Consider the following 14216-nt stretch of genomic DNA (forward strand, 5'->3'; position numbering starts at 1 on the left):
AAAGTATCTGCTAACACATTGTCTTTACCTTTGATATGTTTGACATCCAAATTATACTCTTGTAAAATCAAACTCCATCTCAAGAGTCTTTGATTTTTACACTTCATTTTTTGAACAAAAGTCAGTGGATTATGATCCGAGCACACAAGAGTAGGCTCACAGCTTGTAGATATATACACATCAAAGTGTTGCAAGGCCAGCAGTAAAGCCAACGCTTCCTTCTCAATAGTGGAATAATTGCATTGATGTTGATTGAACTTCTTTGAGAAGTAAGCTACAGGGTGATCTATGCCTAAGTTATCTTCTTGCAACAACACTGATCCACAGCCCAAATCACTAGCATCAACTGCCAATTTGAACGGTTTGTGAAAATCTGGAGCTAGCAACACTGGATGACTGGATAACATTGATTTAACAGAGTCAAAAGCCTTCTGACAATGGTCATCCCAAATAAACTTAGCCTTCTTGGAAGTCAGGGCAGTGAGGGGAAGCACAATCTCTGAGAAATTCTTGCAGAACTTCCGATAAAATCCAGCCACACCAAGAAAGCGTACAAGAGACTTCCTGTACAACGGGACTGGAAAGTTCACTATGGCTTCAACTTTGGCCTCTCTGGGATGAACTGCACCATGTCCGACTACATGACCCAGATAGGTAACACTTCCCTCACCAATTTCACTTTTGGCCAGGTTAACTGTCAAACCAGCTTTGCTTAGTCTATCGAACAGATCTCTGAGATCCTGAATATGCTCCTCCCATGTGTCGCTACTCAACACAATGTCATCAATGTAGACATTGCACCTGGGAAGACCTTGTAAAACCAGATTCATTAGTCGTTGGAATGTGGCATTTGCATTCTTCATTCCAAATGGCATGACACAATATTGATAGAGTCCATCGGGTGTCACAAATGCTGATACTCTTTCAGCCCTCTCAGTCAGTGGTACTTGCCAGTAGCCTTTCAGCAGGTCGAATTTGCTGATGTATTTAGCTCGTCCCACACAATCAATGCAATCATCTATTCATGGGATGGGGTAAGTGTCTGCTACAGTACACGAGTTGACTTTGCGATAGTCAGTGACAAAATGTACAGAACCATCTGGCTTTGGTACCAAGATACATGGAGAACTCCAATCACTCTGACTGGGCTTAATAAGTTGATTATCGAGCATGTACTGAACTTCAGTCCGCATCAACTCTAGCTTGTGAGGACTAACTCGGTATGGGTGCTGCTTAACTGTGGCATGGTCACCAACATCAACATCATGAAATAGTACAGTTGTCCTGGAAGGAACATCAGGAAACAAACAAGAAAAACAGTCAAACAACTCCTTCACGTCAGCACATTGCTGGGGTGTCAGATGAGACAATTTTCTATCAAGATCTGCCAGAATTGCTGAGTTGCACAGCTTGAAAGATGATCTTGATGTCAGGATGCTGAAGTCTTTTTCTGCTTCCTCTTCTTGTGGCTTCTCCAGACTGACAACAGCAGCTGTTTTGGCCTCTTTATCACGCTCGTAGTAGGGCTTCAGCATGTTAACATGGCAGACTCATCTCTTCTTCCCTCGGTCAAGTGTCCTGATGACATAGTCGATGTCACTGATGCGGCTTTCTATGATGTACGGTCCACTGAACTTTGCACTGAGGACATTTCCAGGAATGGGCAGCAACACAAGGACACTCTCACCTGGCTGGAATTTTCTAGCTCTGGATGTACGGTCATACCACATCTTCATGTTCTGCTGAGCCATCTTCAGGTGTTCACTGGCAGCAGTACATGCCGTCTTCAGTCTCTCCTTGAAGTTAGAGACATAGTCAAGAAGATTGTACGTGACTGTGTCATTTAGCCACTTCTCCCTCAGCATCTTCAGGGGACCTCTGACATCATGGCCGAACACCAGCTCGAACGGGTTAAATCCCAGGGAATCCTGCACTGTCTCGCGATAAGCGAACAACAAAAGAGGCACTCCATCATCCCAGTCTCTCTCATTGGCCATACAGTAAGTCTTCAGCATGGTCTTGAAAGTCTGGTGGAACCTCTCAAGTGCTCCTTGGGATTCTGGATGATAGGCACTGGAGCGTAACTGTTTGATCTGCAGCTGATGCATAACTTGTTGGAATAGGCCAGACATGAAGTTGCTTCCTTGATCACTCTGGACAGACTTCGGCAATCCAACATTCTCTTTACAACAGTCTGTAAACATCTGGGGACTGAGGAGACAAGTTGCTCAAGTTTAGGGATAGGAATGTTAACCCATTCTTGTCTAATGTAGGATTCTAGTTGCTCAACTGTCTTAGGTCTTTTTCGTCGTATCTTCTGTTTTATGATGTGCCAAATGTTTTCTGTGGGTGAAAGATCTGGACTGCAGGCTGGCCAGTTCAGTACCGGACCCTTCTTCTATGCAGCCATGATGCTGTAATTGATGCAGTATGTGGTTTGGCATTGTCATGTTGGAAAATGCAAGGTCTTCCCTGAAAGAGACATCGTCTGGATGGGAGCATATGTTGCTCTAGAACCTGGATATACCTTTCAGCATTGATGGTGTCTTTCCAGATGTGTAAGCTGCCCATGCCACACGCACTAATGCAACCCCATACCATCAGAGATGCAGGCTTCTGAACTGAGCGCTGATAACAACTTGGGTCGTCCTTCTCCTCTTTAGTCCGAATGACACGGCGTCCCTGAATTCCATAAAGAACTTCAAATTTTGATTCGTCTGACCACAGAACAGTTTTCCACTTTGCCACAGTCCATTTTAAATGAGCCTTGGCCCAGAGAAGATGTCTGCGCTTCTGGATCATGTTTAGATACGGCTTCTTCTTTGAACTATAGAGTTTTAGCTGGCAACGGCAGATGGCACGGTGAATTGTGTTCACAGATAATGTTCTCTGGAAATATTCCTGAGCCCATTTTGTGATTTCCAATACAGAAGCATGCCTGTATGTGATGCAGTGCCGTCTAAGGGCCCGAAGATCACAGGCACCCAGTATGGTTTTCCGGCCTTGACCCTTATGCACAGAGATTCTTCCAGATTCTCTGAATCTTTTGATGATATTATGCACTGTAGATGATATGTTCAAACTCTTTGCAATTTTACACTGTCAAACTCCTTTCTGATATTGCTCCACTATTTGTCAGCGCAGAATTAGGGGGACTGGTGATCCTCTTCCCATCTTTACTTCTGAGAGCTGCTGCCACTCCAAGATGCTCTTTTTATACCCAGTCATGTTAATGACCTATTGCCAATTGACCTAATGAGTTGCAATTTGGTCCTCCAGCTGTTCCTTTTTTGTACCTTTAACTTTTCCAGCCTCTTATTGCCCCTGTCCCAACTTTTTTGAGATGTGTTGCTATCATGAAATTTCAAATGAGCCAATATTTGGCATGAAATTTCAAAATGTCTCACTTTCGACATTTGATATGTTGTCTATGTTCTATTGTGAATACAATATCAGTTTTTGAGATTTGTAAATTATTGCATTCCGTTTTTATTTACAATTTGTACTTTGTCCCAACTTTTTTGGAATCGGGGTTGTACTAAACAAAACACCTATACATACACAGATTACACAATGACACACTGCAAATAATATGAACTTGTCTGTTTATAATAAAAATATAGGTAACATATGAGGTCCCAAATAATCATAAAATCATAGAAGTTTAGTAGACAAAAATAGTAAAAATAGTAAAGGGTAGCAAGTTATATACTGACATACTAATTAAAGTAATGTAAATGATGGTAGTAAGGCCAAGAAAGAGCCCCATATCTTTTCATACTTCTCTGGGTTCCTCCTCACAATGAATAAGATTTTTTCAGGTGTGCTGTAGGATGTTAATTCATTTAACCATTGTCTCTGCGATGGAGGAAACTCTGATTTCCAATTCTGCAAAATACATTTTTTACCAGCTGTACCCGCAAGTAATATGAAATATTTTTTAGTAAAGCTTACATCTAGAGTTTGTATATCTCCCAGAATCCATATCCTCGGGTCAGGGGGAATCTTGACTTTAACATACATTTTTAAATATAGTATTTAAGACCTTTGTTATCGTCCAATTTATATATCACATATTTCACTACCAGAAATGCTTTATGATTACTTACGGTCCTGAGGTTTGTCCATAAACAGTATGAAAGAGGAAGAAGGCTAAAAGTAACCTTATCCATATTTGGATCTGGCTGATAATCATGTTGAAGTCCATTACAAATACCAAGTTCTGATGTTTTGTCCCTTTTTAAAAGGACACTCAGTCCAAAAGAGGTCTAGCTACTGTTATACTCTCACTAATGATTAACCAGTTTGAGCAGTGTATTCCAGCTACACTGCAAATGCTATAAATGAACATTGGTGACATGTCATAGCTTTTGCGAAAAAATAGTATAATGATTTTTGCCTCTTGATACTATTGATGTTCTATAAATATAAACAGGAAAATAGGCAATATTCAATAGCAGTATATTTCTTGAATGTTCATAATGGGATTAAGGCAATATTAACACCTGCAGACTGTTGTTCCTGCAGTTGCATTGTTCATCCTTTGTTTTCAAAATCCACTGGTCCACTGGTTAGGTTGAAGTCAATCTGGTGTGGACCCAAAAATGGCTGATAAGACCAATCTGGGTGAGGAACCCTCTCCCACAGGTAGGGCACCAGTAAGTGGGTGGGGTGCTGGAGGCTCTTGCCTTGCAAAGTTGCAGCTTCTCAACGGCCATGGAGGTGCATCACTCTTCTGCTGATTTGGCTCCTTGCCAGATGAGACTGCACCAGGCTGGTCTGTTTGCTGCCAGAGACTCCCAGGACTCAGTGTCAATTGAGAAGTCTTTCAGGAAGACTTTCAGATTGTTCTTGAAACATTGTCTCTGACCACCGACAGAGCGTTTGCCATGGCAGAGTTTCCTGTAGAGGAGTTTTTTTGTTTCTCATATAACTGTATATACAAGCATCATGAAATACACTGCCTGGCCAAAAAAGAATTGCCATTTGTATTTAAATTAGCAAATAGATAAGCACGGGCGGCACGGTGGTGTAGTGGTTAACGCTGTCACCTCACTGCAAGAAGGTCCGGGTTTGAGCCCCGTGGCCGGCGAGGGCCTTTCTGTGCAGAGTTTGCATGTTGTCCGCGTGGGTTTCCTCTGGGTGCTCCGGTTTCCCCCAAAGACATGCAGGTTAGGTTAACTGGTGACTCTAAATTGACCGTAGGTGTGAATGTGAGTGTGAATGGTTGTCTGTGTCTATATGTCAGCCCTGTGATGACCTGGCGACCTGTCCAGGGTGTATCCCACCTTTCGCCCGTAGTCAACTGGGATAGGCTCCAGCTTGCCTGCAACCCTGTAGAACAGGATAAAGCGGCTAGAGATAATGAGATGAGAAAAAAAACACGTGCCACCATTATTGGCACCCCTGCATTTAATACTTTGTATAATCTCCCTTTGCCAGTAAAACAGCACTGAGTCTTATCCTATAACATTTTATAAGGTTGGAGATACAGAGCAGGGCATCTGAGACCATTCCTCTTTACACAATCTCTCCACATCATCCAGGATCCCAGGCCTCTCTTGTGCTGTCTCCTCTTCAGCTCACCCCACAGGTTTTCAGTGGGGTTCAGGTCAGGGGACCGAGATAGCCATGACAAAAGCTTGAGTCTGTAGTCAGCGAACCATTTTTGTGTTGATTTGGACATATGTTTCAGATCATTGTCCTGCTGGAAGATCCAATAATAAGTCTGTTTTAGTTTCCTGGCAGAGGCAGCCAGATTTTGATTTAAAATGTCCTGGTATTTCATGGAGTCCATGAATCCAAACAAGGTTTCCAGGGCCTTTGGAGGTAAAACAGCCCCAAATCATCACAGAACTTCCACCATATTTTACAGCTGGGATCAGGTTCTTTTTTAGGGTTCTTGTTACATCAAACCATAGAACACAGTTCCAGTCAAACTTGTAGTAACATTTCACAACCTTCAGGAGCTGATGTTTATGGTTAACTGACAGAAAAGGCTGTTTTGTTTGTTTGTTTGTTTTTAAACATGCCTTCCAAATAAACTGTTGGCATGGAGGTGGCATCTGATGGTGGTTTTGGAGACTTGGAAACCCCAATAATTTACTTTTTCTTGTAATTCACCAACAGTGATCGGTGAATTATTTATTTATTTTTGTTCCAGTTGGTGTCCAGTATTTTTTATTTTTTAAAATTACCCTAACAGTAGAAATGGACATTTTTAGGAAAGTAGCTTTTTTTTTTTTTAAAGATATTTTTTTGGGCTTTTTGCACCTTTATTGGATAGGACAGTGTAGAGACAGGAAACGAGCGGGAGAGAGAGAGACGGGAAGGGATCGGGAAACGACCCCGGGCCGGAATCGAACCCGGGTCGCCCGCATTCATGGCACGGCGCCCCAACCACCTGAGCCACGACGCCCCCGGAAAGTAGCTTTTTTAAATGTATTTATTTATTTCATTTCATTTAAATAATCATTCCCTGACTAATGAAGGTCAACATACTTCTCTCTCATTTGGTTTGTGTGTTCCCTTATCTGTTCCATACTGATGGATGATTAAGTGAATTTGGCCTCTGTCACCTCATATTTGTACCCCAGTTAATCAGGAAGTTGTGGATTTCAGCTTGAAAGTTCATACACACTCCAATCAACTCAGAAATGTACAATTTAAATGGCAAACACTATTCAGTTACATTGTGTTCACTATCATTTCCAGGGATGCCAATAATAGTGGCACATGTGTTTTTGTTGAAAATAATACTTTCTTGATGAGGGATTTGTTTTTCTCTAAATAAATTTATTTCAATTAAAAGGTTGGATTTTTCTAATTTTTCCAGTGTGAGATGAAGCTACTTCACCAAAAATCAGTGGCAACCTTATAAAATAGTGTAGAAATGATAAATGGACAGACCTCAGAGCTTTTTTTCTTTGCCTGACAAATCTTTCTCTTCAGTGGCAGAATTCATTCTATTATGAAATTAATACATAATCGTCAAAAATCTGATTTAGCTGTTAATAAACAAAATGGGAATTTAAACCATGTGAGTTGAATGATACTCAGATTCTGGTTTAAAATATGTTCAACAGTTTGTCTGTCTTTTCATCATTAGACACTGTTTACTAACAGTAAACATAGTCACTAACCTGTTTCTTTTGTAAACACTAAAAAAAAAACCCTGAGCAAACAATTATTTTTGTGAACACTGGTAGTGAACCGATATTTCAAAGCATTCTTGCAAATATTAAAGCAGGGGCCAAGCATTTTTAGATGGTAGCATTTTAGTAGCTGTTACAACTCTGTCTTTTTCATATGAATTATACCAAATAGGAGCCATCCTTCACTTGGTGACCATTTTAGTAGCAGAACAAACATTACTCATTCCAGCTGACCCTGACAGTTTACACAATTTTGGCTTAGTACATTGGCATGTGTAACTTTTCATGAAATCAAATGATCTCATCTCATCTTATTATCTCTAGCCGCTTTATCCTGTTCTATAGGGTCGCAGGCAAGCTGGAGCCTATCCCAGCTGTGATGAAAAGACAAATAGTCAGTCAGATATACTGAAACTAATAAGTGACTTATGGTTATTTGAGAGGTTGAAATACATGTATTTCTACAATATATGTATTTCCACAGTGTATTTGTTCATTTCTTCCTGAAATACATATAGTACTGTTGCTAATAAACTGGCCAAAACATCAACTAAACAAATGAAAGCATCCCTTAGTTTGTGTAGTCTCATTCTGATCTCACTTCAGGTTACCAGCAAGTGAGAAAAAGAAGAATTAAATAACCAGGATCATACATTTGCCCCTGTGCTGTTTGAAAACTGGGTGTGGCATTGCTGCATGTCACAGCAGAAATCAAAATTCATCAGGCAAAATTTCACCAGTCCAACTGTCCAGATTTGTTTAGCCTCTGTGCAATATAGCCTCAGATTTCTGTTCACATCCAACAAGAGTGGAACCCAATGCCATCTTCTGCTGTTATCTAATGTGCTGTGCTTTCCATGATGCATTTCTGCTCGCCACAGTTGTAAAGAATGGTTTGTTGAATTACCATTGTCTTCCTGTTAGCTTGAGCCTGTCTGGACATTAATTATCTGACCCCTCTCATGAACATTTCTCAATGACCAATTCTTATCTGACCTCCTCAATGGTGTTTCCACCTGCAGAACTATTGTGTGTGAAAATCCCAGGAGTTCCATTTCCCAAATACTTTACCCAACCCATCTTTCAGCCACATCAATGGCACTGGCAAAGTCACTGAAATATCATTTTCCCCATTCTGAGGTCTGATATGAACATGAACTGAAACCATTGATCTGTATCTGCATGATTTTATTCATTGCGCTACTGCCACATGATTAGCTGATAACTGTATGAGCAGGAGTTTCACCTAATAAAGTGGCCCATGGGTGTATATTACCATTTGGCAGACATGTGGACTCGAGTCATGTGACTTGGACTCGAGTCAGACTCGAGTCACCATTTTGATGACTTGAGACTTGAAATCCCTAGATGAGGAATGACTTGCAACTCGACTCGGACTTGCATGCTGTTGACTCGAGACTTGACTTGGACTTGACAGTTTTAGCTTGCAATGACTTGGCGTATCAGGTATAAATATTCTCTCCCCCCCCCTCGATTTTGAATCCAAGTACACTCGTTATTATTTGAATGCGGTGTAGCTCCTTGTCCTAGGCTACGGCAGCTCAATCCACTAGCACTAGGTGTCACTCAAGCACTTCAACTGGTTCAAATGAAAAACCAAACGGTGATGGGCAACGAGGACGCTGAACATTGATGACGCTGAATGATGAACGGACGGATAAAAACATGATTCCCCGCTTAATTTCCTTTGGATTTAAAGAATACTCCAATACAGATGGCAAACGCATTGCTACGTGCAGAACATGTGGAGCCACAATTTCGGACAGCCAGTCAACCACATCAAACTTCGCTTGTCACCTGAGGCTGCATAAGGACAAGTAAGTAACACAGCTAGGCTACAGCTAGCAAGAATCTGTACAGGCTAGTTGGTGGCTAGAAGTGGAATGTGTTAATATATTAACGCTGTCAAGGATTTGTTTTGCTTTGCTGAATATAAAATAGTGAAGTAGATTTTTTTATTGGATTGCTTTTGTGTTCAGTCTAGTGTTAGATTATGTGGGCTAGGCTACCAGTTAACACACATTGGGAAGGCATAGCCAGAAGGTGGTGATTTGGTCAGAGCAGAGAACGTTTACAAGATTGTTATAAAGGCTCTGGTCAGAACGACACAGACTTATGATAAGAACCGGACAGCAAAGGATAAAACGTGAATCAAATAAACAGTTACCCAGGCTGCAAACTAAGTATGTAAAACAGAAGTTCGCTCTTCGCAATGGGAAAGTCAGTGCTTGTCATGAAAGGCATTTAAACCACTGAGACGAGATGACTAGCAATGCAAGTTAAACCAGGCGTTTAACTGTTTGCTACGTACTGCACCAAGTCGTGGACGCTGTGCGATGTGTGTTATTAGTGCTGGGATTACGTGTCATCAGAGACATTCAATTCTATTCTCTTCCTCTCTCTGGTGTCATGTAGGCAATGTGAATAATGGGCCATTTGGGCTATGTAAAGTGTAAGCTCAGCTGACGTTTTATAGCGCAGTACATCCCGACAGATTGGAGTGTAGCCTACTCCGACGCGAAGCATTATCCCACAGTCTTACCCAAACGACAGGGCACACAATGCCTCTACATAGCGTGGCTTTACCAGTGCATTTATTAGTCTCTGGCGAGAAACCAAATTCGCCAAAAGCACGCAACTTGGATCTGGAGGATTCCGCTGAACATTCTGAAATTCACAACAACTGTTTATTCTACTTCATTATACGGCTCTCTAGAATGTTGCCAGGGCTTCATTCTCACATTCTGGCCAGAGCCCTAGAGGACTCTGATTCTGGCTACATTGTCACAACGTTCTGTGTTTACTGAGGCTACCGGTATTTTAGCGAGTGTTTAGTGAATGCATTGTGGTCTAGCTAAACTGCTTAAGGGAACATCCTGGCTGGCTTGTATTAAACATTATACTGTGTATAAACAAATATGTTCAGATTAAATGAACTCAGACTTTGATATTGAAAATGATAAAAACATGTTAATGTCTACATGATTAAAAACAGAAAACAAGTAGGCCTACTAATTTTACTTTTTTTTTTTCTTGTTTAGATTTGCAGAATATCTGAAGAACAAGATCATCCCAAGTGAGACAGAGCAGCCGTCCATTTCTGGATTCCTTACTGCAAAAGATACACAGTACAATGCTACCCACCCACAACAAAAAGCCATCACAAATTCAATACTAACAGATTTGGGCCCAATCCCAATTCTAATTTCTACCCCTACCCCTCCCCCTTCCCCTCCGCCTTCCCCTTGGCCCTTCCCCTTGAAACTGAGCTACAAGGGATAGGGCTTGAAATTCAACCCTTACGTTTTGGGATAGCCCTTCAACGATCGCATACGTCATCGCGTACCTCCGTCAGCGTTTACGTTAGCAAAACGCGACCAAATGCGTCATTGGCTGCGACCAGCCGCTACAGTCAGAGCCAGAGCTCTCTGCTGGCAGGGTGTGATTTGTTAACTAACACCACTGAATGGGATATCTTTGGCGCTTCGTGCACCACATCCGACAGAATGAAGTGTCAGAACACTCATGTAAACAATAAAAGCGAGAATAACAGAACAAAACGTACGCAGTAAAGCAACCGAAAACAATACTCACTCCCAAAGCTTTTTAGCAGCAGCTTGGATTTCAGAAATCGCTGCTCATTCTCAGCTCGAAAGCGAATCAAGCGGCGTGTTTCCTCTGGATAACAACTTAAAACACGTAAATAATGGAGAAAATACATTTATGACAATCTTTCACCGCGGGAACCGCCATCTTTCTGAAATCCGCATGAAATCTCGCTGAAATCCGCATGGCATTGTGGGAAATCACTCAAACCCCTTCGTTCGGAGTCAGCTCCAGGAAAATCTCCGTTTGGAGGGGTACAGAAGCCCTACCCCTTCCCCTCCGCGTTAACTGGGATTGGGATACCCCTACCCCTTCACGTGAACGCGCAAAATGGAGGGGAAGGGCCAAGGGGTATGTCCAAGGGGTGAAATGGGATTCGGCCATGGTCATTGGATGCAACATCCCTCTCTCAGTAGTGGAGAACAGATATTTCCGGAATTTTTTGTCAGTTAGTTGGTGTCTCTCACACACACAAACGTACTCAAGTCACGTTGTATTGTGTGAAAGGCATGTCATGTTGTATGTTGGGACAGTGCCTAACTTCAGAAGGAAAACCATTCTTTGATTCTAAAAGTACACAGATCATCTGTTAGCTTGGACTTTGAGTTTCATGTCTTAAAATGCACATGAAAAGCATTTTTATGTGAAAAATGACATGAATGAAATGAAAAGAAAATGATTTTTGTTACACAGTACCAGTACTAGTTTTGTTTAGAATTTTGTTTTAATTTCTCACTAATTTTCCAATAAAAAATTTAAGGAAATGGTCATACTTTCACTCATTCTCACACCCTTAGCCTCAGATGTACACTGACTCACTCAAACTAAACTCAGTGAAAATTTAGGATGCTTTACTAACGTTAACTAACTAATCATTGTCTCCTCTGAGATTCTTTGATTGTCTTGGGGCACAAGCTCTAAAACATTTTAAAATGGAAAAGAATGGGTGTACTGTAGTTACTTGTGCTGACTCTATGAATCATTACATCACATTTAGCAGACATTTTTATCCAAGGTGACTGGCAAAGGAGGACATACACTGCAGTGTGGAGAGGTAATACATTTGTGATCAAAAATGTGTTGATTGCCTGTAGAATAAATGGTGACTTAAATGAGACTTGGACTTGGACTCGACTTGGCTTGGGTAGGACTTGGACTTGACTTGGTCAAAAGTGCCTTGACTTGTGACTTGACTCGGACTTGAGTGGTAGGACTTGAGACTTACTTGTGACTTGCACATTAGTGACTTTGTCCCACCTCTGCCATTTGGGACTTTTTTCCTGGTTATTCCTACTCCCCCATCCTTTTTTATTTGTCTAGTTGTATTTCTTTTTTATATTTCTCAAGTTGTATTAGGGCCTGAGCACCGTTCGGTGCGAGACCCTATTGTTTTTCGAAGGATTATTATTATTATTATTATTATTATTATTAGGGCCCGAGCACCGTTTGGTGCGAGACCCTATTGTTTTTCGAAGGATTATTATTATTCTGCCGTGTTTGGCCTTATTTGAGGCATTTCCCATGCACGAAAACTCATGAAATTCGATACACACATCAGTCATTGTCCTCGCTACTCAGCCACAGACTTTTGACCCCGGGCATGGCCCAGGGACTTCATAGCGCCCCTTTTTCCATTTCCCATTGAAATGAATGGGTAGAACTTTGGAATGATGTCATAAGGCCATTTGGAGTGAAATTACACATGGTCATTTTTAACGTACTCCTCCTAGACGGTTCATCAAATTCATGTCAAACTTGGCAAACATGATGCCAAGATATTGCTGAAGTTGAATTGCTAAGGGATTTTTGATACTTTGTAATATGTTGAAATATTATAACATATAATATGCCAAGATATTGCTGAATGTTGAACTTGATATCTTGTAATATGATTCTGATTCTGATACTCTTTAGCCGGTATGGGCCTGTCTGGTATAGCGTCACCAACTGGCCAAGGAAAGAATAGGGTTTTGAATATGTGTGTTTTGACACATGATGAATTTTAACATGCTCCTCCTAGACGGTTCATGAGATTCATGTGAAATTTGTTATACGTGATGCCAAGATGTCGCTGATATTAAATTGCAAAGGGATTTTTGATATCTTGTAATATTTTGAAATGGCCTTATGATTTTAATATCTTGCCACATAAACAGGAAACATGTCAGAAAGCCACAGTGCATTGACTGTATGGTCGGACACTTCTTACTTCAATAGATATTATGATTATTATGATAACCTGACGCCCAATGGGCCTGCCTGTTATAGCGCCACCACCTGGCCAAGCAGGAAATGTTCCAGAAATTGGCAATGCCTTAACTGATTGATCTGACACTTTACAAAATATTGTGTATTATGATTGTGATGATATTCACATGTGTAATTCAGATGCCTAGCACAGCACCACCATCTGGCCAAGCAGGAAATGTGCCAGAAATTGGCAATGCCTTAACTGATTGATCTGACACTTTGCAAAATATTGTGTATTATGATTGTGATGATATTCACATGTGTAATTCAGATGCACAGTGCCACCATTTGGCCAAGCAGGAAATGGGGAAAAATGTTCAATTTATTGATGGATTGATCTGAAACGTTACAAAATATTGGATATCATGAGTCTGATAGCATTTACAATTCTGTGCACACTCATACACACACACAGTCATATGCATATTTATGCATACACACTCTCTCACAAGTATGCACTCACATGCACATGCAACATCTATGAGCACACTCTCTTTCACACACACACTCTCTCCCTCTGACACACACACACACACACACACACACACACACACACACAATAATAGTGGAGCTCCAGCGGAGCACCATACCTAAGACAAAATGGTAAACCCATCAAGTCGATTTTTTGTGGTTTGTCCGTGTACACTGCCTAGTGGCCAGTGTTAGTAATTACCAGTCATACACACCACCTAGTGGCCAGTGTTAGTAATTACCAGCCATACACACCGCCTAGTGGCCAGTGTTAGTAATTGTTAGTAATTACCAGTCATACACACCGCCTAGTGGCCAGTGTTAGTAATTACCAGTCATACACACCGCCTAGTGGCCAGTGTTAGTAATTACCAGTCATACACACCGCCTAGTGGCCAGTGTTAGTAATTACCAGTCATACACACCACCTAGTGGCCAGTGCTAGTAATTACCAGTCAAACACACCGCCTAGTGGCCAGTGCTAGTAATTACCAGTCATACACACCGCCTAGTGGCCAGTGCTAGCCAGTAAAGAAATAAAACAAAACAAAAGAGACTGGCTAGGATATAAGAAAAATTCTACAAATATCAAACAAAAACGACAAATCAAAATACAAAAAAACCAAAAAAAGTCAATTTTTTAGACTGGCAAACAAATTATTCATGTAATCGTGCAAAATATCAGTCTATTACTCTTCAGAAACCTTTTATTTT

General features: G+C 41.1%; 1 protein-coding gene across 3 annotated transcripts in view; it reads right to left on the minus strand.

The window, feature by feature from the left end:
• LOC132901467 (alpha-2-macroglobulin-like) overlaps positions 1-14216 on the minus strand; it is a 105705-nt gene that overhangs the window by 79804 nt on the left and 11685 nt on the right. The window contains exon 1 of one of the 3 annotated variants that reach the window (XM_060943879.1): positions 4110-4299. The exons of the other annotated variants lie outside the window; for them this stretch is intronic. Coding sequence (XP_060799862.1) covers positions 4110-4207 — 98 coding nt within the window. The 5' untranslated portion in view covers positions 4208-4299. Of the gene's footprint in view, positions 1-4109; positions 4300-14216 lie in introns of those variants that run through there. 3 annotated transcript variants of the gene reach the window in all.

This window comes from Neoarius graeffei, chromosome 17 (assembly GCF_027579695.1).
Source record: "Neoarius graeffei isolate fNeoGra1 chromosome 17, fNeoGra1.pri, whole genome shotgun sequence".
Classification (NCBI taxonomy): domain Eukaryota; kingdom Metazoa; phylum Chordata; class Actinopteri; order Siluriformes; family Ariidae; genus Neoarius; species Neoarius graeffei.